The following is a 25,418-nucleotide window of genomic DNA, read 5'->3' on the forward strand; positions in this document are numbered from 1 at the left end:
CTGTCGAAAACAGGCGCATTCCTTCGCTTTATCTTGCAGATTTCTGAAGACCTAATGCAGACTACTATTTCTAGAAAAGAGCTGTCTGTTGGGTTAGGTTAGAGCGAGTCCGGGAAGGAGCGGTGGGTTGATGGTTTGGGTAGTACATGTTACGTTTTGGGTGAACGTAGAAACTACCACATCCATTGTAAGCTTGCAGTCATCTAATAAACAGATTTCGAATCGAATTATTGTGAGGAATTAGAGCCAGGAATCAGAGGCAGTGTTCTCTCTAATCATATTCCAACGCCTACAAGATTTCGTCGCAGTCCTTGTCAGGCGTCTCTCGGCTCACGACCTGCGTGTCCCATGAAGTAACTCAAAACGTGATATTTGAATTTGAACTTATCGGTTCGTCTTTCAGTTTGATACAGCATCCACCACGTCATATTTTTAAGTTGATGGATGTTGTACCAAACTGAAAGGAAGCCGATCAGGCCCAAGCTACTCAGTAAGAGCTCGGTGATGAACAGCAGTACATGTTTCCCTCACGCCATCCGCCTAATCTCCACTCCATCAGATACCCAAGTCAGTAACCATCGAAAGCAGCGCTATCGCTCGTCTCGAAACTTCCAAGCGTTCCTCAACGTCCTATCCGCAAGTAGTAAGCCGAAGGCGAAAAGCCCCCCTCAACCATCATCACGAACACGCAACACCACCCAAAACCCGTAGGTATGACGAGCAACACCCAGTCGGGAGCCGCACTCAACGACATCCGCGGCCACCAATATCGCATCCTTCCTACCCCGTTGAGTAACTCCAGCATCAACTGTAGAAAATAGGCGTATGCCTTCTCCTCACCTTGGCACATATATCCACCGGGTACCTTTCCCAAAACCACAAAAATATTTCAGAGTACCACAAAAAAACAGAGTACCCAAGAGTCAAGACGACGAAACCCCTCACAGAACCCCGCTGTGGTGCAGCTCGAACCCCTCTCGCACCCCCTCTCTTTCTGTTAGATTACCAATTACCGCTCTGGGTAATCGTGGATGATAGGCGTGTAGCTTAACTAAAAGCTTAGTAGTCTGAACGCGGCAGGGTCTGCAGTAAACGACACGTAAATAACGATTAGTAGACGTGATGACGAGGGCAATCACGGTAACGCGAACACTGACCGGCGATCCCTTGCGTAACGCGCCTAGAGAAGTCACCATCGTAAACATACGCATACCTTGGTATACTTTACTCATCATCGTTCCCCTCTCTACTTCATCTTCCGCACCTCTCCGCTTTCCTATCGGGGTAATGTGTGGAAAACAGGCGTGTAGCTTCTCCTCAATGCTTAGCAGAGCTTAATTCACGCGATACGACCGGATGTTCGCGGATGGAAGGTTTGGAGACGGTGGATTGGAAATGAGGAGGCGAGGCGAGGGCGAAGGTCGGCCGAGATGACGTAGTAGGGTGCTCAGACCGCGGCGTTGGGATGCAGGTGCGACATGTCATTGCGCGTGGAACGACACGATGGATGCCGCGGAGGACAACTGTTGGAGTACGTCGCGTCAGCGCATCATCGCATAATGCATGAGGAGAACGGTGCGTGTGTTGCGATAAGATGAATTCAAACGTGCCAGGTGTATAGCATTGCGCGTGTTCAACATGAAAAAAAAAACGCCATCTGATGCCTTCGATATGTGCCAAACCAATCATCCCCAAATACGCCTAAGCTATGCATCAAAACACATGTACGATCGAGAACCAGCTCACAACTCGTCTCGTCTCGGGATGCGAATCTCCCAACTCCTCGGACCGGGCACGAACCCCATCCACCAATTGTAAGCTCTCCTCATTTCGAGAATGAAGATTTTGGTACTATTCCATCTGTTAGTTTGGTGTCTTAGTAAGTTATGGGTAATTTCATGACTTACAATCGCCCAGGAAGCTGAGTCCACTGCCATAACACGTAGTAGAATGTTCTCTTGACAAGGTTGAATTCGGCCTTGACCTCCTGCCACATGGTCATCTTCCTCGCGTCCCAGTCTCGCTTGAAGCTTGGGATTTTTTCTCCGCCAGTCAAGATGTCGATTGGTTTGTCTTCGTCAGAGTCTTCGAGCGCGAGTCTTGTCTTCAACACTCCTTTGTCGGTCGCCGGTAGCGCAGGCGCGACATCGCTAGGCAAGCCATCGCGCTCTTCGATCATGCGACGGAAGTCCTTGATGGCGGATAGTGAATGCGAAAGACGGTTCATCGTGTTGATGAGAGCGACAAGTTCGGTGCGGCGAAGCGGCGGGTCCTTTGAGGAATCGTTCTCGTCGAACTCGAAGAGCACCTTGAGAGCTGTGCCGTAGCCATTCGTTTGTAGTTTACCCCAGAGCCGACACTTATCGCATCCCACGCAGTCCATGATGCGACTAACATTCCTGAACCGGTTGCGGAAGTCCTCCTTCAATACCATTGTGTCGGGGTCTTGGAACATGACCGTCTCGTCGAAGATCTCGGGGCCTGAGGGGAGGGCGGATGCGAGGCGCAAGACCGAGTTCTTGGTACGGAGATCTTGTTCGGGGTCTTCGGAGCAGAAGGAGTAGTCGGAAATGTGCTGCCTGATCTTGCCTACAGCCCGCATGACGAGGGCGTAGTTGAAGTAGACATTGGAGATGCGCTCGGGGAAGTTGTGTAGGCGTTGCTCGTAGCAGGCCAGGTTGGGTCCCCACTCTCCTGTTGTCTGGTTGAGGTAGTCGTAGCAGAGGTGCGTGGAGATGGACGCGTGCATGCCAGAGATGACGCGGTGGAAGACGCGCTTCTCCAGGCAGGTATCGTCGAATTCGACAGGGTCGAGGCTATCTACAGGAGAACCGTGAGCAATCGCAGACTGAACCTTTTGCTTCTTGCCCTGTTCCTGCATGACGTTGCGGAACTGATTTGCGGCGTGCAGTTGTTGTTGGTTTCCAAACCCGCCAAAAGACGATCCTCCAGGTGGTGACGAACTGCCAGTGGAGGGTGCATTCTTGGGAGGCTTACTGAAGCAGTTCTCCCGGTATATAGCCTCCCACACCTGCTGAGCTCCGACGCCCGAGTATCCGGTGAAGCGCTCTGGGTTGTCTACAAGCGACACGTAGTCGCCCTTTGCAGTCGCCGATTCGTCGTCCGGTACGCAGTAGTCGCGCTCGTCGCATTCGTCGTCGTACTCGACCACACAGCTCTCGTCGACGTTTTCACCTAGGCTGCCGTGTAGCGGCCGTTTCCTCTCTTCCCGTTGTTGCTTCCTCCCCGGATGTTGTGCTGTAGGCCCCTCCAGCTTGCCGAGTTCTTTTGCGCGCCAGACGAGCGGTATGTCTTCCTCGTTGTCCAGTGTATTAACCGCGCATGCGATGTTCCCGCACATGCCATTCTCGTCGTCCCAGAACGGACATTTCTTGCTGTACAGGTTCAATCGGTAATGCGAAAAGAAGTCGGTGTTTTGCGTGATGGACTGGAGGTATGGGTGTATGGCTTCGTTGAGCTGTTCGAGGGTATTGTAGCTTACGCAAGCGTCGGAAACTATCGCACCAGGCGATATCTGAAAAGCGGTCTTAGTATCTGAGTCTTCAGGTTGGGCTGGTGGAGCTTTCGACTTGTTGCTTACATCGCAGACGTCTGACGGAGGACTACTCGACTTGGTAGCATGGCTCGCAGCGTGTGAGCTACCCAGCAGCGAGAAGACGGCTAGGTAGAACACCTGCGCAGCAGAGCGCATCGTGGTGATGGTATGATGTGGCTACTTGAGTCCTCCAGTCAGTAAACGTCGGCGACAGCGCCTCCCAAGCGGATGGAGGAGTTGGAAACTTACAACTACTCGTATCCTCGGTATATGAGTCTCTCCGGTAAATTAAATGCCGAGTGTATGTGTGGGGTAGGCAAAGAGGCCAGCGTGTAGATTATTGAAACCGCGTTGGCGCAAGTCGGAAATCAGACCCTGGGCGAAGTAGGAAGTTCCGACTCGAGGCAATCTAAGATAAATGAAAGACAAAGCCTAAGCCGAATTCGCAAGAGGCCAAAAGAGTGAACCGTGGAAGGGACAGGTGTATGGTACTAGATCAGACCCGCGGCATTCCAGGGAATTGTAATCAGTCGTCCATCGGGCCACGGTTGTAGCAATGTGGCCAGTACCAAAGGCTGTGGCGGCGGTGACATGCCAATGGGACCCTGACGTGACGCGCTAGCGGGAGGCTCAACGGACCACTCTTTCGTGCGGCTCTGCAAATCCACTTGCGCGTTAGATATCCAAAACAACTGCAGCGAGCGCATATCCTAAGAATAGTTTCCTGATAACGGCCGCTAAATCTTCGACATGGCTGAACCCACCAAAGCGACAGGGAGTTGGACAGATGCCTTTCCTGCCCCACGTTGCACCGCACCGACGCTTTCACGCGAAGAGGCCCTGTCACATCTCTCGTCTCCAGACTTGCTCATTGTCGATGTGCGACGCACCGATTATGAGGGCGGAACTATTAGAGGTAGCCTAAACCTTCCCGCCCACTCTTTCTACATGAACCGCGGGGTATTGTACGACTTATGCAAAAGGGCGGGAGTCAAACGCGTTGCGTTCTATTGTGGTCAGTTCTTCACCTCATGAAAATGACGTTCTTGATGCGACATGAAGGAGATGATCGTGTGTTGGTGGCGTGAGATGCGTGCCACATGGTATCGTCATTTGGAACACGAACAAGAAGATCCTACTAGCACGCTGACACATCATAGGCGCATCGAATGGAAGAGGCCCCAGGTGTTCTGGCTGGTTTGCAGACTATATTGCGGACAAGGGCGATGATCAGATCACATCTTTGACACTTGGTGGTGGCATCAAGGGTTGGGTGAAGGCTGGAGAACCGTACACTCAACAAATGGACGGCTTCGAGCCAGAGTATTGGAAACAGTTTGAATGAACATGCATTGTATTATCTAAATATATACGGTCGTAAGATCGATTCGATGCCTCATCTATTACTCATCCGAGTCGTCGTCTATAATCCGTCTGCCTCTTTTCCTTTGAACGACAGGCGCGTCTTCCTCCACTTCTGAATCAGAATCAAGAACGACAGCGTCCTTCCTGCTCGCACCCTTCTTGACGAGCGGTGCATCATCGTCACTATCACTGCTGACAACTGCATCGTCGTCCGTGATATCGCTGGTAAAGAGCTTCTCGCGTCTGGGTGTCCGCTTTGGTTTGGTGGCAGCTTTGACGACTGCTTGCGTCCCCGCCCCGACACCAAAGATATCAATACTGGGCAAGCTGGATGTAGGCACTACCTCTTCCTCCTCCCCTTCAATGATGAAGCTAGCCAGCTCCGAGTCATTCTGCCATGCAAGAGGGTCCTCCGGTTCATCCGCACCCAACGTGTCGTCCGAGCCAATTGTGTCGGCTTGGGATGGTAGGCGGAAACGGGGATCTGTCGGTGGTGGAGACGACTCATTGCCTTCCATAGCGAGGTTGGACACGCGCCAGTTAGGTGTTTTTGTTATCGGTGTTTCATCCAATGCGTCGGTGTCGTAAGTCGGCGTTTCCACAGTTGGTTTGTCTTTCCGCGCTCGACCACGAGGTGCTGGTGTTTTAGGGGTCTTCGGAGGTGCCATCTCTTTGGGTTTCGGCACTGGCTTTCCTTTTGGTTTCAGTGCCGCTTTCTCTTTTGGTGGCGCCTTCTCCTTGGGTTTCGCCGGTGCCTTTGCTTTCGGTTTCGGGCCAGGCTTTGCTTTTGCTTTGGTCGTCGGAAGGACCGGTGAAGCGGGTTCATCGTCTTCCCACATGTCTTCTGCGATGACTGGCGCAACCTCCGTATGTGACACAACGAAACCATCGTCTGCATCTGATTCGCAATCAGAATAGTGCAGATCGCGCTGGAACTTTTCCAGGCGGTCAGTGTCCATATCGTGCATGCGTTGCATAGTACCAGCAAAAGCCCGTGTGACACGACCTGGCCCGACTCGACGGGTTTTGTAAGGCAGGGTGCGCTGTCGCTCGGGAAATTTGCTCAGGTCCAATCCCCCAACCATAGGAGCATCATCATCGTCGAAGACTGTCTGGTATCGCCTCTCGAGATCCTGCATCGCTGAGTCGTCCAAAAGGACCGGCTCGAGTGGTGGCATCTCAAAGGCTGTCTCGCTGGGATATACTGGCATAGCAGCTTTCTTCCCTCGACCCTTTGGTACAATCTCCTCGCCCATACGGCCTGCAGTGACGAAGCCAGTGATGACATCGTCTGGCATGTGGAATTTCTTGGGAGGCTTCTTTGTCCGCCTTCCCTTTTTCGGCTCTGGGAGCCAGTCTTTCTGAGAGTTTTCGGCGGGGATTTCTACCGCGCGTCGGTCAACGACTGGCTTGACATCTGGTGGTAGAATCCTGCGAGATACGTCGTCGTGGAAATTGAAGTGCCCTCCATCTGCAATAAGCTCTTGCATCTTGAGGTAGCTGTCGTTTGCCTTGTTCGCGTCATTTTCTTCCTTGCCTTCCATTTGAAGCATCACAATTCGTCCCTGGCGTTTTCGACCTGTACGGCCCATGCGCTGCAACATGCGAATCGGCGATGCTTTCGAATCGTAACAGATGATGAGATCGACCTCGCCAATGTCGAGACCTTCTTCACCAATCGAGGTGGCAATCAACGTGTTGAAATCGCCATTCTTGAATTTTTCGATAGCCTCCAACTGGTCCTTCTGCGACATACCCTCTGAATTCTTCCCGTGCGCTTGTCCGACGAAGATGCGTGGGCGAATCATCGGCTGATGTCTTTTCAGGATGCGCGCGATCTCTTCGGCGCTGTCACGAAAGTGGGCGAATACCATGATTCTCGTCTGCGAAGGAGGCGCGCCATCGACGTTTCGGCCATCACCTGCGTTAACAAAGTGATCCAGAATAACCTGCTGCAAATACTCCAACTTTGGATGCCCAACAAAGTTGTCGTCGTTGATCCACCCATGGAGACGCACCATCAGTTTCTTCCAAGCGTCACTATCGAGGATCTGCTTCTTGTACTTGGACTTTGTTTTAGCAGCTTCATCCTGAAACTCCTTCATTTTGATGTAGAAGGGTCCCATGCCATGGTACTTCAGTAGATCCATTCCGTGGGAGATAGATGCGAGGATAGCAAAGATGGTGTGAACCGTGCTTTGAAGGCCACGGTTGGCGTTTCGACCGACCTCTTGGAACCACTTCTTCTTGGCTTGTTGGCACCCGAAAGGTGTCAAGTCGCGGGGGTTCTTGCTCCAATAAGCGTTGAGACCAGCTATCGTGTTCACCAAGGGTTGTAGTGCTTGGCTGTATAGCTCCATACACATCTCCATCTCGTCTGTATTTTGGAAGACTTTCTTGTCGATCTTGCGCTGATGAACATAGCTGCAGATATCCATGGAGTTCTCCGTTCGAATCTCTACTTTGGAAATGTCCAGACCGTCGATAACTTTCTGGACCGACTCAACATCAGCACCAGGTGTAGCCGTTAAGGCCAGTACTCGGAAACTCGTATTAAATCGGCGGAGGAAGCTGACGACCTCGACGTAAGCATAAGCGCCGGTCGCACGATGAGCTTCATCAACAACCAATAGTACAATCTTCTTGGGATCTGCGTATCCAGATTTCAAGTCGTTTAGGAGTGTCTGAGGCGTCATGAAGAAGACTCTTTTCTCTTTCCACTCTTCTGCGCGTAAGCCGGTCGACACGCCTCCGGTAAGCATTGTGGTGTACGAGCGCGGAATACCTGCGATATGGAAGCAGGCTTCTACCTGTTGTGCCACGAGCGGCTTGGTAGGAGCGACAAAGACTATCTGTGCTTCTGTCGTCCATCGAAACCAGTTCAGTATGATCGTAGCCGCGATGAATGTTTTACCAAGACCAGTCGGAAGAGCGACGAGTAAGTTGTGAAAGAGACCTCTCTGGACGATGTTAAACTGGTAGTCTCGGATAGTGCCCAGGTTTGTTGGATACACCCAAGTCTTGATTGCTTCTGGATCCAGCTTGTGGTGAGTGGGTGGCTCTGCCTTCTGGTCGACGACAAAATTGTAACGCTTGTTTACTTGGGATGGGGCAATTGTACTATCAACACCCGCACGACCGAACAAGGTAGTTTGCCGTAGGCCAGTGAGAGGTGCGACCACCCGCTTTCTGGCTGACGTAACTTGTACATCGTCCTGCTTCTGTGGCGAGGAACATGAAGAGGCAAAGGCGTCAGATGGGAGATCTGCTAGGTCTTGGGTGAAGTCATAGGCACCTGTTGCCGTTGCCGTCGCAGCCCGAACTGGTAATCTTGGTGACTCGTCAATGTCGATGTCGACATCCCCGAATGAGTCTGAAGGAACTGGAGAAGGCGCCGCTTGCGGTGCGGGCCTAGATGATGTTGACTGTCTACCCGGCAAAGACACATTCCTCGTAGCGTCCAACCCATTCTGTTTCGCAGGTGCTGATGGCTTGTGAACGCCAATCGTGGTAGCAGGCTTCGTCCATATTGCTCCTCGCGGCTTCCACGGTGGGGAGTCTGTTGGAGGTGGCTGTGTATAGAATGTGTCTGGCATCTCGAGGTTGATGGTGGATACGTGAATGCGTTCTTTCCGTTTATCCGCAGCAGTCTCTTTGACGGGCGATGCATCTTCATCATAGCTTTGCTTCGACTGCGCTCTCTTCTTGCGACTTGCAGGCACGCTCTTTGCAGGTGAGACACTCTTGCGGCGTTTCTCAGACAACGTCTGATCGGATTCATCAAATGCGTCTTCATCCTCATCAGACGATACGAAAGGGCCTCGGCGACGTCCTCGTTGTGCCTTGCGCGGAACAGACTCCGCTTGCTCATTTACGTTGCTGATCTTTCGCCGCTTGGCTGGCCTTGGTGAGGGCGGGAAGGCAGGCGTGTTCTCTTTCTCGGCCTGCGTCGCGGCATCGAGAAACTCGGTGTCGTCGAACTCGTCGCCGTATTCATCACTCTCGTCCATTGCGCGGGTGTTTGCGAAGCGGCGACACTTTTAGTGGCGTTGTGAGGTAAATGTCGCGACGCGTCGTTTTCTAGCGCGTTTTGGCGCAGATGGATGGGGCAGGTGTGGTGGACCCCTGCAGCCCTGGAGTCCAGGCTACCACTGGTAAGGTTCCAGCCGACGTGCCTCGATATGACGCCGCCGGCCCGACAAGGCTTACCACACGGGGCATAGTCGAAACCCAATATAAGCACAACGGAGCCACTACTCGCCAAACCCCTATGTACTGACTAGTAGTGTAACAGTGCAATAAAAAGCGAGATGGCCTGCCCCGGATTCTCAGTGTGTGCGCCAACGTTCGTTCTTTATTCTGATTCAGCCTTCAAGTACTCGTACTTCCCACGCTCGCTTACCGTATCTTCAGTATACCTGTATTAATCCTCACAATCGAACCGCTATTTACAACCTTCGAGTAATACCCAAACCCAAACCAAATTCAAGATGAAGTACTCCGCTGTTCTCCTCTTCGCCATTGGCGCCTTCGCTCTTCCCCAAGATGCGTCTGTTACCAGCGCCCCGGCGGCTGCCGCCATTCCTAGCGGTCTCTCTCCCGCTATCAGCTGTGCCATGGACTGCGACGCCGGTGATGTGAACTGCCAGGCTGCATGCTTGGGCAACGCTCGCCCCAACGCCTCCCAGGCTATCGCAACCAACGAATGTGCCGCCAAATGCGACCAGGGCGATGGCTCTACCTCCGACTCCATTGCCTACGCCAAGTGCGTCGACAGCTGCATCAACAGCCTTTTCCCCAGCAGCCAAACCGCTTTTGCCCCTGGCGCTGCTGGTGGCGCTGTTGCTTCCGGCTCTGCTTCTGGTTCTGCTGCTGCAGGTGCCTCTGCCTCTGCTACCGGCTCTGCCAACCCTACGGCTACCTCAGGTATGATTGTCATCGGCAGTAGATTCTGCTCATTTTTGTACTAACAATAACCCAGGAGACTCTGCCTCTGCCTCTGGAACCGAATCTGGCTCCGGAGCTGGTGCCGCCTCCACTGGTGCCGCTGACAAGGCTTCAGCTCGTATCGCTGGTGCCGGTCTCGCCGGTCTTTTGGCCATCTTCGCCTTGTAAACTTCTTCATCTACAATTTGGAACTTGCTAGGAGTTGATCCTTTGGTGGGAAATGAGGTGAGAGTTGATGAGGGAAAAAACAAACGGAACATGGCTATATCATAGTTGGATGTTGAACTTCTCGTGCGCGGAAGACAGCAGCCTATGGTGATACGATCTGTTTGGCGGCAAGATGCAGACAACGTGCAGAACAATTCAATCATACTGCCGTTCTAAGGAATGTACATGACCTATTGTCGCATGGGTATTTGTTGTTTTGACAAGCTGTTTTACTGTTAAACCTCATAACAAAGAGAAGTAGGAGGGTTATAAGGAGTACTTCCTACATAGTTACAACATCATCTTAATACAACAAGTTTTCAACAGTATTCTGTGAAACGCGTGAGCTATCGTTCCGAGTTGCAGTCGCTGAGGAGGGGGATCCGCACTGGGGATGCTAGCGCAGCTAATGTTGGCGCTGGCTCGTGCGTCTTCCATGCAGGTCAGCGGCTTGACCTCGGCAGGCAGATGTCATCAAGGCCCCACCCCGACCATGACAAGTGCCCGCACACCTTGAAGAAATCAGGGTAATCCATCATGAACATATCCAGCCGGAACAGGAAATGGCGATCTCTGCGCCTTTCGCAAAACGAGGCAGTTTATCGGTACTGGAGCCGAGCGTTGTTTGTTGCGATCACGAACGGTGCCAGCACATTCCCAGCTCCCCATGGTCGAGGCAGTATTGGCAAGCATGACGGTGCGGACACGGCTGTGTAAGTGGTTATATCTGCCCTCGGACCGAAAGTTTGATTGTTGTCGCTGAAAACCTTGCTCGATCAATGGGCATGAAAAGGGGCTTTGCGCGCCTTTGATGGACAGAAAACAGATAGTTTCCGGCACGGTTATGGCTCTTCGACCGATCTGCAAGCGCCTGTCGTTCCCGCATGCACCAAACTAGAGTGCGAGTCTAGGTAGGCGTCGCCGATAACCACCTTGCTGCGCTCTACTGTCGCAAAGTGACGTCCTGGTGATTCAGCGCATTTCACGAATAGCGTTTTGAGTGTTGAATGTGCCTTGAACATCTTTCAGCCACCGGTTGATTGCGGCCAGTGCCCTCCTGCACTGTACACGACCGCGCAACTCGCAATGCGTGTACCGACTTGCCCAAGTCTGCCTATCGCCGTGTACCAGACGACGTAGTTCTCGTAGTTTTCATGGCGGAACCGGATCGCGTGGCTTTTGAATCCAGTTCATGGCAAAAAGAACCTAAAGACCGCCCCTTCAAGATGAGACAATGCTAACACATCCCCAACCGCCATGCTGAACCATGCTGGGTTCAAAACTTTCACGAGGTACTTTGCTGAGGCATGAAACGTCTCTGTAAACCAGACGCGGTGGAGGGGGGGTTGGAAGCGATATGTTGTGAGTGGGCAGGTCCTTGACGGAAAATGATGTGCACTATTGAGTCTTGGTCGTGAAAGCCACCGTGAGATGTCCCGATAACGCAAATATAAGATAACGCTGTGGAGCTCTGAGATCACTCAAAGTCTTGTAACTATAGGACTCTGCATCGCTATACGAGCGCAAGCGATGACGAAGAAGACTCTTCGCTGTTATCGCTTATTCGTCAACACGGGTAGGCATGGGCACAAGATAGTTGTGTCGCAACTTCAGAGATGAAGTCAATGAGGTCTTTAAACTGTGACCTGCCTGTAGGACCAGAGCAGTGTCGAAATCCGGTCCCGCCTCTGCTGCTCATAGACAGACTGATCTGCAAGGCGCATTTCGACAATCACTCCACGCCTGTCTTGGCGCAAGAGTGTTGTGAGATATCGCAAGCTGAGTCCTCGGTCACTTGGCGGAGTTTAGTCACCAACACGTTCGAAACGGCTCCCAAGTTCGAGTGAGGCCCAGCGAAGGAGGGACTGGCGCGTTCCGCGCAGAACCGGATAGGCCACTTTGGTTAGGGTCGGTTGCAAGCCTGGTGAGTGCGCCGGGTCGCACACGCAAGTCACTGTCAACGAGACGGCTGCTTTGACAAGCCGTGTTTTGACATCGGTGTCGTCTTCTGCGAAAATCCCATCAAAGCCCATGAGACGGTGCGTGGGCCACATTGTTGCTGCAAGTGCGCGAGCTGATGTGCGCCAACGATCACGTTAGCGAATGCCGGCAACAGCGAATGAGAAGCGGGCAATCTGAGGCCGACGAGGGTTGCTAGGGTGCGGCTGGGTGTCTGGGTGTTTCGAAGGGGGGCAACAAGGCAGCCGACACGATATCACTGAATGCGTCTGCTAGCGTCCCTTGTCTGCGGACCTAGCAATGCCGCTGGGTAATCCCGCGAACCGCACGGGTTGCAGGCACATGTGCGACACGACCATGGGCGGCGTTGGAGCTTCACCACCAGATGGCAGTCGACGATGGAGACGATCGGGCCGTCTGAACCAGGCTGATTTGGCCGGAACAGGTGGATGTGTAAGAGAGTCAGACGCGACTGGGCCTAGTGTGGCAGGGCCGCAGAAAGGAATAACAATAAACGATCCAGGCGCTCTGCGTTTCCGGACACATGCGCGGGCAATGAGGCGCATGTCCTGACTCTGCCAGCTTGGGTGACGCAATGTGTGCTGTGGAAGATTCGGCATCAAGCCTTTCCATCCACGGATCTCTGCCAAACGACGAGGTCTCGTTAAGACCAGTCGACCCTTGTCGGCGCTAAATCGAGTTAGACGATGGACTGTACCATACATCGCCTCCTTCCAACCTTCGTCGCCGCGCCCACGCCATCATCACAGCACTCGATACCAGATCAGTAGGCCTGGCGAAATGTCGAGGCGCACGCAATCGATGAGATGTGATGAATATAATGCCTCAATTTGATGAAACCGAGTAGTGACTCGAACGACGCAGCCTGTCCGCTGGCCTATACAAGTGGACATGACTGAGACAGGCGGAGCAACTGCACATTACAGAGATAGTCGCCGCATGATGGGCGCGTTGCCGGTGTATGTCAGACAGGGGTGGTGGAGATCGTTGAAGGATGAAGCCGTGTGAACATGAACGTGCAAAAACCATCAAAAGAACACATCGTGACAAAGGACCCATCAGCGCCCCCATCGTTTGCCGAACGACGCATCTGTACGGCGTGGGCAGGCGCGGGCGCTGCTGTCAGGGTGCTGTGGTTAGCAGCACCGATGAGAAAGATGAGATATGCGTAAGAAAGAACCTAGGTCCCACGGACGTAGCCTTGGGCCTAGCTTAGCACCGTTAGACCCATACTACAGCGAGTCCGCCATCTTCGAATTCCTTCAACCACTGCTCCCTTCTTCACTAATTCTTCCCCACACCACGCTTTCTTTCGTCTAACCGCGAAACCTCTCCCGGTTTCGCCATCGGCCCCATCAAGCCAGCCGTCTTGAACCCCGAAAATACTCACCTTTGACCTACTACTTCACAAGTTCGCGTGTATGCGCTGATGGGCCTTCTCATGCTGCGTTGATATCCGCACTTGACGGGCTTCTTTCTAGCGACAACCCTGGCGACAGCCCGCGCCTGCCTTGAAAGGGTTCTTCGTCGTCCTTTGCCTCGGCCTTTTCATTGATTCTGCCTTCTTCTGCAGTAATCGGCATGGCGGACACGAAGAACGGCGAAGGCGAGGCTCCGTCTTCGACGGCTGGGGACCAGTCCAATGCACCATCACCGCGCAACGAAGATGACGCGCAAAGCAATCAACAGCATCAACCCAGCGCTGCATCAGAAGTAGCGCCTTCGAAATCAACTAGCAAGGCTTCTACCAGAAATTCGACACCTGCTGCTTCTTTGGAAGTACGGGAGCCTGCACAAAACCCCAACGACGCGTCTTCTGCCATGGACGACGTGCAACCATCACCCGAGGCGGCCAACGTCGCTTCAAATCAGTCCAAAGCATCGTCAAAGGAGCCAGATCAAAACGGTGAGGCGCTATCGTCATACGGTACGCGATCGCGCGGCCGTCCTGGCAGGTCGCGACCTAATTATGCTGAGGACACCGAAATGGACTTCGAAATGGGAGCTGCAGCCACAAATGGCAACGCATCTGATCCGCCGTCGCGTAATTCTATGGCTCCCGAAAACGGCCACTCTGCCAGTGTGGGTGGGAAGAAAGGTTCCGCCTCTGCACAAGGCAATGCATCGTGGGGTAATTCCGGAACCAACACTAAAGAGACCGCGCCGAATCCTCATATTTCCGGCACACCAGCAACAGCTGCATCGACTCAGTCAAGCACACCACAACCGCAGCCCGCAACCAAACGACGCAAAAATGCTGCGAATGGCGCAAATGGTAGTCACGCGAGTGCCGCTGCGCCAAGCCAAGCAGGGGCGAAGCGCGGAAGCCATGCCAGCGCCATGGTAGCCGCCAACAGCGCGCGAGAGACCAACATGATGACGTTCGAAAATACGGGTGCTTTCCTCAAGGACGGTCACTTGGAAGCCGACGATGGCCAAATTCTTTCAGTCAACGGTAAGTTTTGATTTGCTTTGGCTGCAGCTGACGGTCGCTCCGTTACGCCAGCCACGTCTTGCGGCTTGATTTCCGTTTTCTAATTGGATGTGCAGATCAGGTGTACCTCGTGTGCGAGCCGCCCGGCGAGCCTTACTACCTCTGCCGGGTTATGGAATTTATCCACGTCGACAACGACCCCAAGAAGCGGATAGAGTCCATGCGAGTCAATTGGTTCTATCGCCCACGAGATGTCCAGCGCTACAACAATGACACTCGTCTGGTCTACGCGACCATGCACTCTGATCTATGCCCTCTGGCGTCTTTACGGGGAAAATGCCAAATCTTGCATCGGAGCGAAATCGGCGACCTTGACGAGTATCGCAAAACGAAAGACAGCTTCTGGTTCAACCAGGTTTTTGACCGCTTCATTCATCGCTGGTACGATGTCATTCCCGTCTCATCGGTTATCAACGTACCCGACAAGGTCAAGAAAGCCCTGGACGAGCGGTGGAAGTACATCTGTCTCGAGACGAGTCGGGTAAAGGAACTCACAAGCGCTGTTAAGAGCTGCAAGCGTTGTGTTGGATATTGCGCAGCGTAAGTCTCCATTTACCCATCCACGTGACGGAGCTAACCTGATTAGGAATGACTCCGTTGAGTGCGCAGTGTGTCACAACACCTATCACATGAACTGCGTGCGCCCACCATTACTCAAAAAACCATCTCGTGGATTTGCTTGGGCTTGTGGTCCATGTAGCAGAGCGCAAGAGAAGAAGTTGGAGGCCCGCCTGGGTACCACTCACGAAGATGCCGAAGAGGAAGAAGTCATAGATGAGGAAGAGGAGGAAGCAAGCGGCGATACCAATGCAGACACACCGGACCCCGATTCCCAAGTCGACACACATCCTGCAACACAGGCCGAGATTGCTTTGGCTAAGATGTGGCCTATGCGATATCTTGGCATACACTGCCGGGTAGAGGACGCACTGCAGTACGACGATCGGGCCATTTACCCTCGCGCAAGTTCTCGGCTGGGACCTCGACATCAAGCAAACGTCAACGTCTGGCATGGACACCCTGTGGAACTGGTCAAACCTGCGGAGATTAAGAAACGCTACGTCAAGGCTGCGGGTAACAAGAAGGAAGGCAAGCTATCGAAAGAGACGGTAGCCGCGATCGAAGCAGACAAGGCGGAGAAGGCTAAGCGCCCTAAGTGGGTAATGGACGAGCCGCCTGGTTATGTTCGTCGTGGTGAAGACCTGCCGAACAAGGACTCCAAGTGTACCGCGGAATTGATGTTCAAGATGCCTCCACTAGGAGTACACTCCACTCGAGGAGAAGACAACGCTCCCAACGTCACGGAAGATCAAGTAAAAGCCTACATGAATCGGGCAAGGGCATTGGCCAAGTCGCATGTTGGGGTGGAACCGTACAACACGAACTTCTTGGATCGGTGCTTGACGCTCTTCACCAAATATCAGTACGACGCGGATGTAGCCTTGAAGCATGTCAAGAAGATCGACAAGCGGAAAGACTTGAAAGAACCAGAGCTGACCAAGGAAGAAGAGAAGAAGTGGAACGAAGGTGTGGCAAAATATGGTTCTGAGATCAGGCTCGTCCGCCAGCACACAAGCAAGACCATGTTCTACGGGGATGCCGTGCGCTATTACTACATGTGGAAGAAGACACCCAAAGGAAGAGAGATCTGGGGCTCTTACAGTAGCCGCAAGGGCCGCAGCAAGAAGGTTGAACCTGACGCACAATCCCGGCTTGTTGACGACGTAGCGGATGCCGCAGACGACTCGGCTTTCGACAGCGCAAAGGCCGTTCAGCGCAAGCGGCTTTTCCAGTGCAAGTTCTGCACAGTTCGCCACTCTCGCCAATGGAGACGCGCGCCTGGCGTGACACCTGGTCAAGTGATACCCCCCGATGGTCGTTCCAAGGACAAAACCGGATTCCTCATCGCCCTCTGCCTGCGCTGCGCGAATTTATGGCGCAAGTATGCAGTGACATGGGAGAATGTAGACGAGATCGCAAAGAAGGTCGCGCAGGGTGGAGGTAAGGCGTGGAAGCGTCGCATTGACGAGGAGCTCCTGCGTGAGGTCTACGCCGCGCAGTCGGACCCCAGCTCCAAGAACCCCACTCCGGAGTACGTCGAGATGCCGGCTGCTATCGTCCAACCGATTGCAGAGCCACCGAAGAAGAAGCAGAAAACTGCCGCCATTACCAACGGAGACAGTGGAACAACAACTCCTGTCAACGAGCCTGTCTCGAAGAAGAAAGAAAAAGAGAAGGCTACCCCGGCGCCCAAAGCCCCAACTCCACCACCAGTTCCTGCGCCTCCAAAACTGAAGCCTTTGCCATGCGCTGTATGTCGGTCGTCGGAAGGTACGCGTCTAGAATGCGCAGCCTGTCGGTTGACTGTTCACAAACCTTGTTACGGTGTCGAAGATACGCGACAGGCAAACAAGTGGTATTGCGATCCATGCAAGAACGACAAGAAAGAGAGTGTGTCATATGTAAGTTGCAGGTTCGCCATTTCAGATATCATGCTGACCATCAAAAGACGTACGAGTGCGTTCTCTGCCCACAGCAGGAGACCGAGCAAGAGTTCTATGAACAACCGAAGATTACGCACAAGAAGAGGACGGACCGTGATCGCGAAAGGGAGCGCCTAGAGAAGGAGCTTATTGACAAAGCCAAGGACGAGTATCGCCTTCGGCAACAAGAGAAGGGTCGACCGCTTGTACCCCGTGAACCGCTCAAGCGCACCGCTGACAACAACTGGGTGCACGTGTATTGTGCAATATGGCATCCTGAAATCAAGTTCAGCAGCGCGACACGTCTCGACATGGTGGAGGGAATAGGAGCACCAACACTTCGGTACGACGCAGTCTGTAAGCTTTGCAAGACAACCGACGGCGCATGCACATCGTGCCTGCAGTGCCACGCGACTTTCCATGTTGGCTGCGCGCACAGCAACGGATATACATTCGGATTCGACATGACCCCAGTCAAGGTCTCTCGCAGAGATGCCGTACCTACGGTGACTATGAACGGAGAGACGGGTACTCTGATCGCCGCGATCTGGTGTAAAGACCACGCTCCCAAGACTGTTGTCCACCCAATGAATGAACCCGTAGATGGAACAGACCTGATTGCGCTTCAGCTGTTCGCGCGGGAGTTCAAGCAGGCTGACCTCACCCTGACTGGTACCGCGCGCAAAGCCAATCTGGTGGACCAATCGACACGCATCGTACCCCAAATCGTGCCTGCGCCGGCCAACCGCCGAGCATCTGCAGTCGCAGCGCCCACACCCACGTCAGCCCGAGGTCGACAGTCCAACGCTGGTATATCAGTCAAGGAAGAGTCAAGCGAGCCAGCGGCGCCCAAGCCTGAGCGTAAATGCGTGCGCTGCAAGATCGAATCTAGCCCACGATGGTGGAAACTTGACGAGGAAACGGCAGCAACGCAAGCGCCTCGTGTAGTAGACGGACCAATCGACCGCGACGGTACTGCAGATATGAACGGCCACATCGAGAAGAAGCCCGTCGTCGAGGAAGGCCAAATCGTCAACGGCAATGGCCAAGGCGATCAGCCAATGACTGATGCGCCAGCTGTTGCTTCACCAGCACACAAAACCTTGCGGCTCAACACGGATGTGGACGCGGCTCCTTCAGCTGCATATATGTGCCAGAAGTGTCATTGGAAGAAGCAAAATGGCAAAGATGATGAGGAGGAAGAGCGAGCGAGATCAGTTTCGATCTTCAAAGAGCCACCACAAACCTATCCACTGCCCGCGACTCAAATTCCACCATATCCACCACCACCACCAGCTTTGGCAGGAGGTTGGGCGCTACCAGGCGGCCAAATACCAGGTCAGCCTCCGCCGTTGCCCTCATGGCACAGCGGTGTTCCTCCAGGGCCTGGGCATCCCCCACACCACATGCCCAACGGAAACGGTTACGGGCCACCACCACTACAAGCTCCACCTGTTGGCCATATTCCTGCATTCCACGCGCCATATCCGCCTCAGCCGAATGGGTATGCAGCCTTTTCAGGCGCACCGATGCACTCGGCGATAGCAGCGGCAGGGCTTCGGCCACCGTACTCTGGACCACCCATTAGTGGACCTCCCCAGTTGCACCACAACAACGGCGCGATGATGGTCAACGGGGCTATGCAATCACCACGGACAATGCCCTATTCTCCAACCCATCCTCACGCACATCCTGCGTCGCGTGAAAGCCCATTCACTGCTCCTCCTCCAGTAGCACAGTACCCTGTGCTCCACCACGGAAGCCCTGCACCTGGCAGACCGGCAACACCCATGGATACAGTGATGCGGGAGGCACCAACCGTCACGTCTGCGCCCACTGAGCGCGCCAACACGGGGGCTAGTGCCAGTCCATCTCTTCGCAACTTGTTACATTAGACTTTCCTTTCGCTGGTTATCCTTTCTATCTGTACACGCGGTTTCATTTGACCTTCAAGCATGGGACCGGAGTTGAAGCCTTTGGGCGTTTTCTATGTTCAGCGCCCGACGGCGGAATATACGTCACGGTGACGTAGCATTGCGAAACATGCGGGGACCTCTGGAGTCTACAGTGGAATGGCGGAAGTATAGAGTGCGATAGTGAGGTCTTCATTGGGCATGTTAATCAGGCGTTCGGTGGCATTATACCACAACGTTTAGTCTGTGTTTTGTTTCTTTTTTGCTTTAGGTTAGGGAAGCCGGCATCCCAACGGCACTGAATTTGATCCAACCTATCATTATGACATGTCCATTGTGCGCGCATCAGTGCTGCGAGGTTCTCCGCGTAACTCAATCTGTATCCCAACAGTACTTTACAATGTGATGTGCGAAAAAAGAAAGCATCTTGCTGCAGCGGCAACAGCGGCGGATGATTGCTGTCTAGCGGGAAGACGCGCTACTCAACACGTAACACAAGGAAGTGTATGTTTCAATATAAAGAATCGAACCTCACCGACTGTTGCATCATGGTTCACGCGCATTTTCCAACGCAATAAATGCCACAGCCACATTTTGACAGATGAGGATGCGGAGTGAAGTCCGCCACATCCGGCCAGGCGGGCAAGGAACAAGCTTTCAGCCCTGCAGGGCACGGGACGCGCTCCACTCCTTTCCACGCGTCCCTTGCAGACCAGAGCTCCCCCGACCTCCCCAACCTCGAGGCTTCAGTTGCCCCAGCCACAATCTTCGTCACTTCTTTTTTTGGTTGTTCTTTTTGTCACTCATTCAATTCGTCGTCGTTTCCATAAGTTTCCATTTCCTTCTCCTCAAGCCACTTCCTTAGTTATTTACTATCGAAGGTCAGCAGCCATTCAACAGCCGCTCGCGCATCCATCCCATCTTGAAACCCAACACACCCACGCCTCACACATCTGAAACAATACCCGTTGCCAACCCACTCCACACGCGACACACCTCCCTCTCGGGAGCCTAACCGACCGAAGGACAGAACGACGTAGCAGTGGCGCAGCTGTCCCATTAACCGCTCATATCGGCCATATCATCCTCCCTGAATTGCGGCACATACTGGGCTTATACCAGTCGATCTTCCCATCTGCGATCCAACGTAGACATCCACGACTCGCACTACTATCTCTGCTGAGAATACACACACCGCAGTTATGATTTCATTAACAAAGAGATACTGCGTCGAATTTGATGACGGATCGAGGGAGTGTGGCTTTGACGACAATGGCTTTTGGTACTCAGACGTATGTTTGGCTCATCACCCAGTGGTCTTCACAGGACTTCGAACTAACAAGATGACAGAAAGGCATAATCGTCAAATGGATTATCCTCGCAGCTTTCTTTCTCATATTCTTCGGTTGGTTTGTAGGAGGCCGCATCCACGCAAAGCAACGTCTGAGGAAGGGCCTACCGTTGCTCTCATACCATCGCGTACGTTACCCCTCTTCTCCAACACACGCAACCCTTCATATACTAACGGTCACAACAGTTCCTCATATCCTACTCTGAACGCCGCCGTCATGGTCAGGTCCCCCAGAACCACTTCACCTTCTACCAAACGCAAAACCCCTACGCACCTAACGCACCAAACCCGCAATACACACAAAGACAGGACGGCACATGGGCAGAACCCCCGCCGCTGTACCAGAACACTGATGCACCGCCCCAATACTTTGCGCCCCCTCCTCCCGGCGCCACCAAGATGAACCCGAACCAAGGAGCTCAGGGTATGGAGATGCCGGTATACGGTGCCCCACCACAAGGAGTACCGCAACAAGCCGGACCTCAACAGAGCGGCGTTGTCGGTTCTGATGTCGAGCAAGGACAATCACAAGAACTGCCACCTCGGCCAGCAAAGGCCAAGATTATGGGTGTTTTGGATAGATTCAGACGGTAGATAGGATGCACATACAAAACAGCTGCAAAAGGCGGATATACAAGATCGTGACTGGATCACGTTGATTGCATTTGATGTATAACAAGCGTTACAAACTATCCATAATAATTTCATGACCAACTACCAATAATACCATTCACTCAAGCAATCATTCAAATCAGTCAATGTCCATGGCATCTCCGTCCCCCTCTACAGGTGACGCCATAGCTCGGGGTATCGCATCCATAATCCTCGGTCCTCCAACCACACTACTATCCCTACCCAGATCCACATCCACAGGCTCCGTCACGGGATTAACCTGCTTATCCCTAATCCTCTGCCGCGCCTCTACAATCGCCTTGCGCACATTATCCTGCGCCTCGGGCACCGTCAAACTGCTCGGCACATTATACAGCACCAACTGGTTCTTATCCGTGGGCTTGGGCTCTGGGCCCTGTAAGATGTGCTGAGGGATTTTGGAGAGGTGCTTCTCGATGTCGGAGAGGAAGATGGGCGTTTCCTCGTCGGATTCTAGGTCTGAGAGTTCGGCGCTTAGGTCCGAGATGTAGACGCGGTGGGGCGTGTCTTCTATCTCCATGCCGCATGCTTCTTGGGAGGGGCTGGCGCGGACGTGGCGTGGCTTGCGGGGTTGTTGGCGACGTGGTGAGACGAAGGCTAAAGGGTCGCCGTAGGAGGTTGCGCCTTGGGGATGCCGGGGGAGGGGGGCGTCGGTTGAGCCTGGGACGGGGATGTAGAGGCGGGTGCCATTGTTGTCTACTGTACTGTTGTTAGAAGGGGGTTTCCATGTGTAGAGTGTAATGGGGTGAGCATACCTAGATTCAGCAGGTCAAAGCGCTTACTCAGCCGCTGTTCGTTCTCGAGCGAGCTGTCGGCGGCTCTCTTGGTGCCATGGGGCGCATTCTGTTGTTGCGCGAAGGGACGAGGGGAGCTAGCGACTTGCGCCATGCATCGCAGCTTTGGCAGGAAATCGTGCTACAAGTACTCCCGAAGACAGCCGATTGGTAGGCGTGGTGTGATGGATTAGCGATAGGGCTGGTGTTGGGATCGGGACATGGCGGTTGTTATACTGGGAGCGTGGTCGTCTAGGCGCACTTACGTGAAGCTTCCAGAAGGGCTGAGGCGCGCCATGTCGGTCCTCCGAAGCTCCTGGGCCCGCCATCGACAGGACAGCCCCGCAGTTTGCTGCTGCAGCTCTCGGCGCCCGCACCCTGCCCACATGTTTTCGTGAATGCTGCTACCAACGCGAGCTGCCCCTCTGAGTCACCATACGGTTAGACGCCTGCCCTTGCTTGCGACCCGTCACTCCCACCTTCCTCGTTCGCCGAGACTCTTCACCTGCACACGCCTTCTCGACCTGCCCCTCCCCCACGGCAACGCGCCGGCCGCAAACATGTCGCTCGTTGAAGAGAAGCACGAATGGGGCGCCGTCCGCGTGCGCCAGACTTTTCTGGACTACTTCAAGGAGCGCGGACACACGTTTGGTGCGTTTCCGTCTCAGTGCCCGAGAGTCGACATCTCTTGATGCTATGAGTCCACCATGTTCAAGAAAGTCAATTGACAGCAAACAGTGCCTTCCTCATCCGTCGTGCCCCTCTCCGACCCCACCCTCCTCTTCACCAATGCGGGCATGAACCAGTACAAGGCCATCTTCCAAGGCACCGTCGACCCCTCGTCCGACTTCGCACAGCTCAAGCGCGCCGCCAACTCGCAAAAGTGCATCCGCGCCGGTGGAAAGCACAATGACCTCGACGATGTGGGCAAGGACAGTTATCACCACACCTTTTTCGAGATGCTGGGCAACTGGAGTTTCGGCGACTACTTCAAGACGGAGGCGGTAGGCTTCACCTGGGAGCTGCTCACAAAGGTCTACGGCATAGATCCCAAGAGGTTATACGTCACATACTTTGAGGGCGTGCCAGGTGAGCTGGAGCCGGATCTGGAAGCCAAGGAGCTGTGGAAGAGCGTGGGTGTACCGGAAGACCACATCCTGCCTGGTGACATGAAAGACAACTTCTGGGAGATGGGTGATCAGGGCCCATGTGGACCTTGCTCCGAGGTACACTACGATTTGAGGGAGCCAGTCAACGGGGAGTACAGGAACGCTGCGTCGCTCGTCAACATGGACGACCCCGAGGTCATCGAGATCTGGAACAACGTCTTCATGCAGTACAACCGCGAGCCCGACCGATCACTACGACCGCTACCGAACAAGCACATCGATACCGGTATGGGATACGAGCGATTGGTCTCAGTGCTGCAGCACAAGAAGTCCAACTACGACACCGACGTCTTCACACCACTGTTCAAGAGGATACAGGAGATTACTGGAGCGCGGGAATACAGGGGCAACTTTGGGGACCAGGACCCAGATGGTATCGACACTGCATACCGCGTCGTCGCGGACCACGTTCGCATGATGAGCTTTGCCATTGCCGACGGTGGTGTACCGAACAACGTCGGTCGGGGATACGTCGTCCGCCGAGTGCTTCGGAGAGGTGCACGATACGCGCGCAAATACTTCGAGACGGAAATCGGCGACTTCTTCTCCAAGATCGTACCTACGCTGGTTGAACAGATGGGCGACATGTTCCCCGAGATCAAGAAGAAGCAACAAGACATCATGGAGATTCTGGATGAGGAAGAGAAGGCATTCGCCAAGTCGTTAGATCGCGGCGAGGTCATCTTCGAAAAGTACGCGCAAAAGGCCAAGGTCAAGGGCTCGGATGAGCTGCCAGGAGACGATGTTTGGCGGTTATACGACACCTACGGTTTCCCTGTTGATCTGACGAAGCTAATGGCTGAAGAGCGCGGCTTGAAGATCAAGGACGAGGAGGTTGAGGCCGCACAAGAAAAGGCTCGCGAAGCTAGCAAGGGAGATAAGAAGGCTGGTGCCGTAGTCGTCAAGTTCGACGTACACGACCTTGGTGCGCTGGAGAATATGCCCGAAGTCCCAAAGACCGACGACTCCGCCAAGTTTGGCCGCGAAAACATCACCGCTGCCATCAAGGCGATATATCACAACAAGAAGTTCCTCAAGAGCACTAAAGAGGTACCGGAAGGCGAGCAGTTCGGTGTCTTGCTTGACAAGACAAACTTCTACGCCGAGCAGGGTGGTCAAGAATTCGATACTGGAAGGTTACTTGTAGATGGCGAGGCCGAGATCAGTATCGAGAACGTGCAGGTATATGCCGGCTACGTGTTGCACACTGGATACATCAAGTACGGCGAGTTGAGCGTAGGCAGCGAGGTTATTGCAGAGTTCGACGAGCTCAGGAGACATCCCATCCGCAACAACCACACCGGTACTCACGTTCTCAATTACGCTCTTCGGGAAGTCCTTGGTAACGAGGTCGACCAGAAGGGTTCTCTAGTCGCACCAGAGAAGCTGCGTTTCGACTTCTCGCACAAGGCTGGTCTGTCAGATGCGGAGCTAGACAAGGTCGAGAAGATATCCTCCGAGTACATCAAGCAGGATTCACAAGTCTACGCCAAAGAAGTACCACTCGCATCTGCAAAAGAGATCCGTGGTGTCCGAGCCGTCTTCGGCGAGACCTACCCCGACCCCGTCCGCGTCGTCTCCGTCGGTGTCCCAGTCGAAGAGCTCCTCAGCGACGTCAAGAACGAGAAGTGGGAAAAGCTCTCCATCGAATTCTGCGGCGGCACCCACGTCCTCAAGACAGGCGAGATCAAAGAACTCGTCATCCTCGAGGAATCCGGCATCGCCAAGGGCATCCGCCGTATCGTCGCGGTAACCGGCCAAGAAGCCTACAACGTCCAACGCATCGCGCGCGAATTCCAAGAACGCGTCCAAGCCATGGGCAAGATGGCTTTTGGTCCCGCCAAGGAAGCCGAAGCGAAGAAAATCGGCGTCGACCTCAACAACCTGACCATCTCTGCCATAGCAAAGACCAAGCTGCGCGAGGAGTTCGCCAAGATCCAAAAGAGCATTCTGGACGAGCAGAAAACTGCTGCGAAGGCTGATAACAAGCGTGTGCTCGATGAAGTGACCAAGTTCTTCGAGGACGACAGCAAGAAGTTCATGGTGAAGAAGCTGGAGTGGTCGAGCACGGTTAACAAGGCTATCAGCGAGGCTATCAAGACTGTCTCTGGTCCGAAGAGTGCACTCAAGGATCGGAGTTTGTATCTTTTCTCTGCTTCGCCCGAGGAGGGTAAGGTTGTGCATGGGTGTTATGTTAGTGAGGTATGTCGTCCCCTTCTTCTATTCTCTTTCTCCTTTTCCTTTGACAACGATTGCTGACATATACAACACAGCCGTTCAAGAACGCAGGCGCCGACGGACCCAAATGGGCCGCTGCTGTTACTCCCATTATCGGTGGTAAGGCGGGTGGCAAGCCGGGCGCTCCTACTGCGATTGGCCAGGGTACGAATGCGGATAAGGTTGATGAGGGTGTTGCGGAGGCGACGAAGTTCATTGAGAGTCTTAAGCTCTAAGGTCGTTCGGTTGGACTGTGATGGTGCGTGTATGATCCAGTCGCAGTACTGTGAGAAGGCATGAAGTTTAGACGTT

At 53.8% G+C, this 25,418-nt stretch overlaps 7 protein-coding genes across 7 annotated transcripts; 4 read left to right on the forward strand and 3 right to left on the reverse strand.

Moving 5' to 3' along the window:
• Nucleotides 1-1,742: 1,742 nt before the first annotated feature.
• J4E90_009483 (uncharacterized protein) lies at nt 1,743-3,712 on the reverse strand (the record flags this gene model as incomplete). The annotated part of the gene is made up of 3 exons (XM_051439002.1): nt 1,743-1,851; nt 1,908-3,535; nt 3,602-3,712. 3 exons carry the CDS (start codon nt 3,710-3,712, stop codon nt 1,743-1,745), a joined length of 1,848 nt encoding a protein of 615 aa, XP_051287079.1.
• A 1,247-nt stretch (nt 3,713-4,959) lies between these two features.
• J4E90_009484 (uncharacterized protein) lies at nt 4,960-8,931 on the reverse strand (the record flags this gene model as incomplete). The annotated part of the gene is made up of 1 exon (XM_051439003.1): nt 4,960-8,931. One exon carries the CDS (start codon nt 8,929-8,931, stop codon nt 4,960-4,962), a length of 3,972 nt encoding a protein of 1,323 aa, XP_051287080.1.
• Nucleotides 8,932-9,411: 480 nt separating this feature from the next.
• Nucleotides 9,412-10,036, forward strand: J4E90_009485 (uncharacterized protein; the record flags this gene model as incomplete). Its single annotated transcript, XM_051439004.1, has 2 exons — nt 9,412-9,847; nt 9,903-10,036. 2 exons carry the CDS (start codon nt 9,412-9,414, stop codon nt 10,034-10,036), a joined length of 570 nt encoding a protein of 189 aa, XP_051287081.1.
• A 3,600-nt stretch (nt 10,037-13,636) lies between these two features.
• On the forward strand, nt 13,637-18,927 carry J4E90_009486 (uncharacterized protein; the record flags this gene model as incomplete). Its single annotated transcript, XM_051439005.1, has 5 exons — nt 13,637-14,510; nt 14,606-15,089; nt 15,136-17,011; nt 17,059-17,389; nt 17,507-18,927. 5 exons carry the CDS (start codon nt 13,637-13,639, stop codon nt 18,925-18,927), a joined length of 4,986 nt encoding a protein of 1,661 aa, XP_051287082.1.
• Nucleotides 18,928-20,147: 1,220 nt separating this feature from the next.
• J4E90_009487 (uncharacterized protein) lies at nt 20,148-20,890 on the forward strand (the record flags this gene model as incomplete). Its single annotated transcript, XM_051439006.1, has 3 exons — nt 20,148-20,237; nt 20,296-20,424; nt 20,483-20,890. The coding sequence occupies 3 exons, from the start codon at nt 20,148-20,150 to the stop codon at nt 20,888-20,890; spliced, it is 627 nt and encodes a 208-aa protein (XP_051287083.1).
• A 157-nt stretch (nt 20,891-21,047) lies between these two features.
• J4E90_009488 (uncharacterized protein) lies at nt 21,048-21,835 on the reverse strand (the record flags this gene model as incomplete). Its single annotated transcript, XM_051439007.1, has 2 exons — nt 21,048-21,646; nt 21,703-21,835. 2 exons carry the CDS (start codon nt 21,833-21,835, stop codon nt 21,048-21,050), a joined length of 732 nt encoding a protein of 243 aa, XP_051287084.1.
• Nucleotides 21,836-22,280: 445 nt separating this feature from the next.
• On the forward strand, nt 22,281-25,342 carry ALA1 (Alanine--tRNA ligase; the record flags this gene model as incomplete). The annotated part of the gene is made up of 3 exons (XM_051439008.1): nt 22,281-22,371; nt 22,459-25,091; nt 25,163-25,342. 3 exons carry the CDS (start codon nt 22,281-22,283, stop codon nt 25,340-25,342), a joined length of 2,904 nt encoding a protein of 967 aa, XP_051287085.1.
• Between the last annotated feature and the right edge of the window lie 76 nt (nt 25,343-25,418).

The sequence above is a fragment of the Alternaria incomplexa genome (genome assembly GCF_024043165.1).
Source record: "Alternaria incomplexa strain BMP 0042 chromosome Unknown scaffold_16, whole genome shotgun sequence".
NCBI classification, from domain to species: domain Eukaryota; kingdom Fungi; phylum Ascomycota; class Dothideomycetes; order Pleosporales; family Pleosporaceae; genus Alternaria; species Alternaria incomplexa.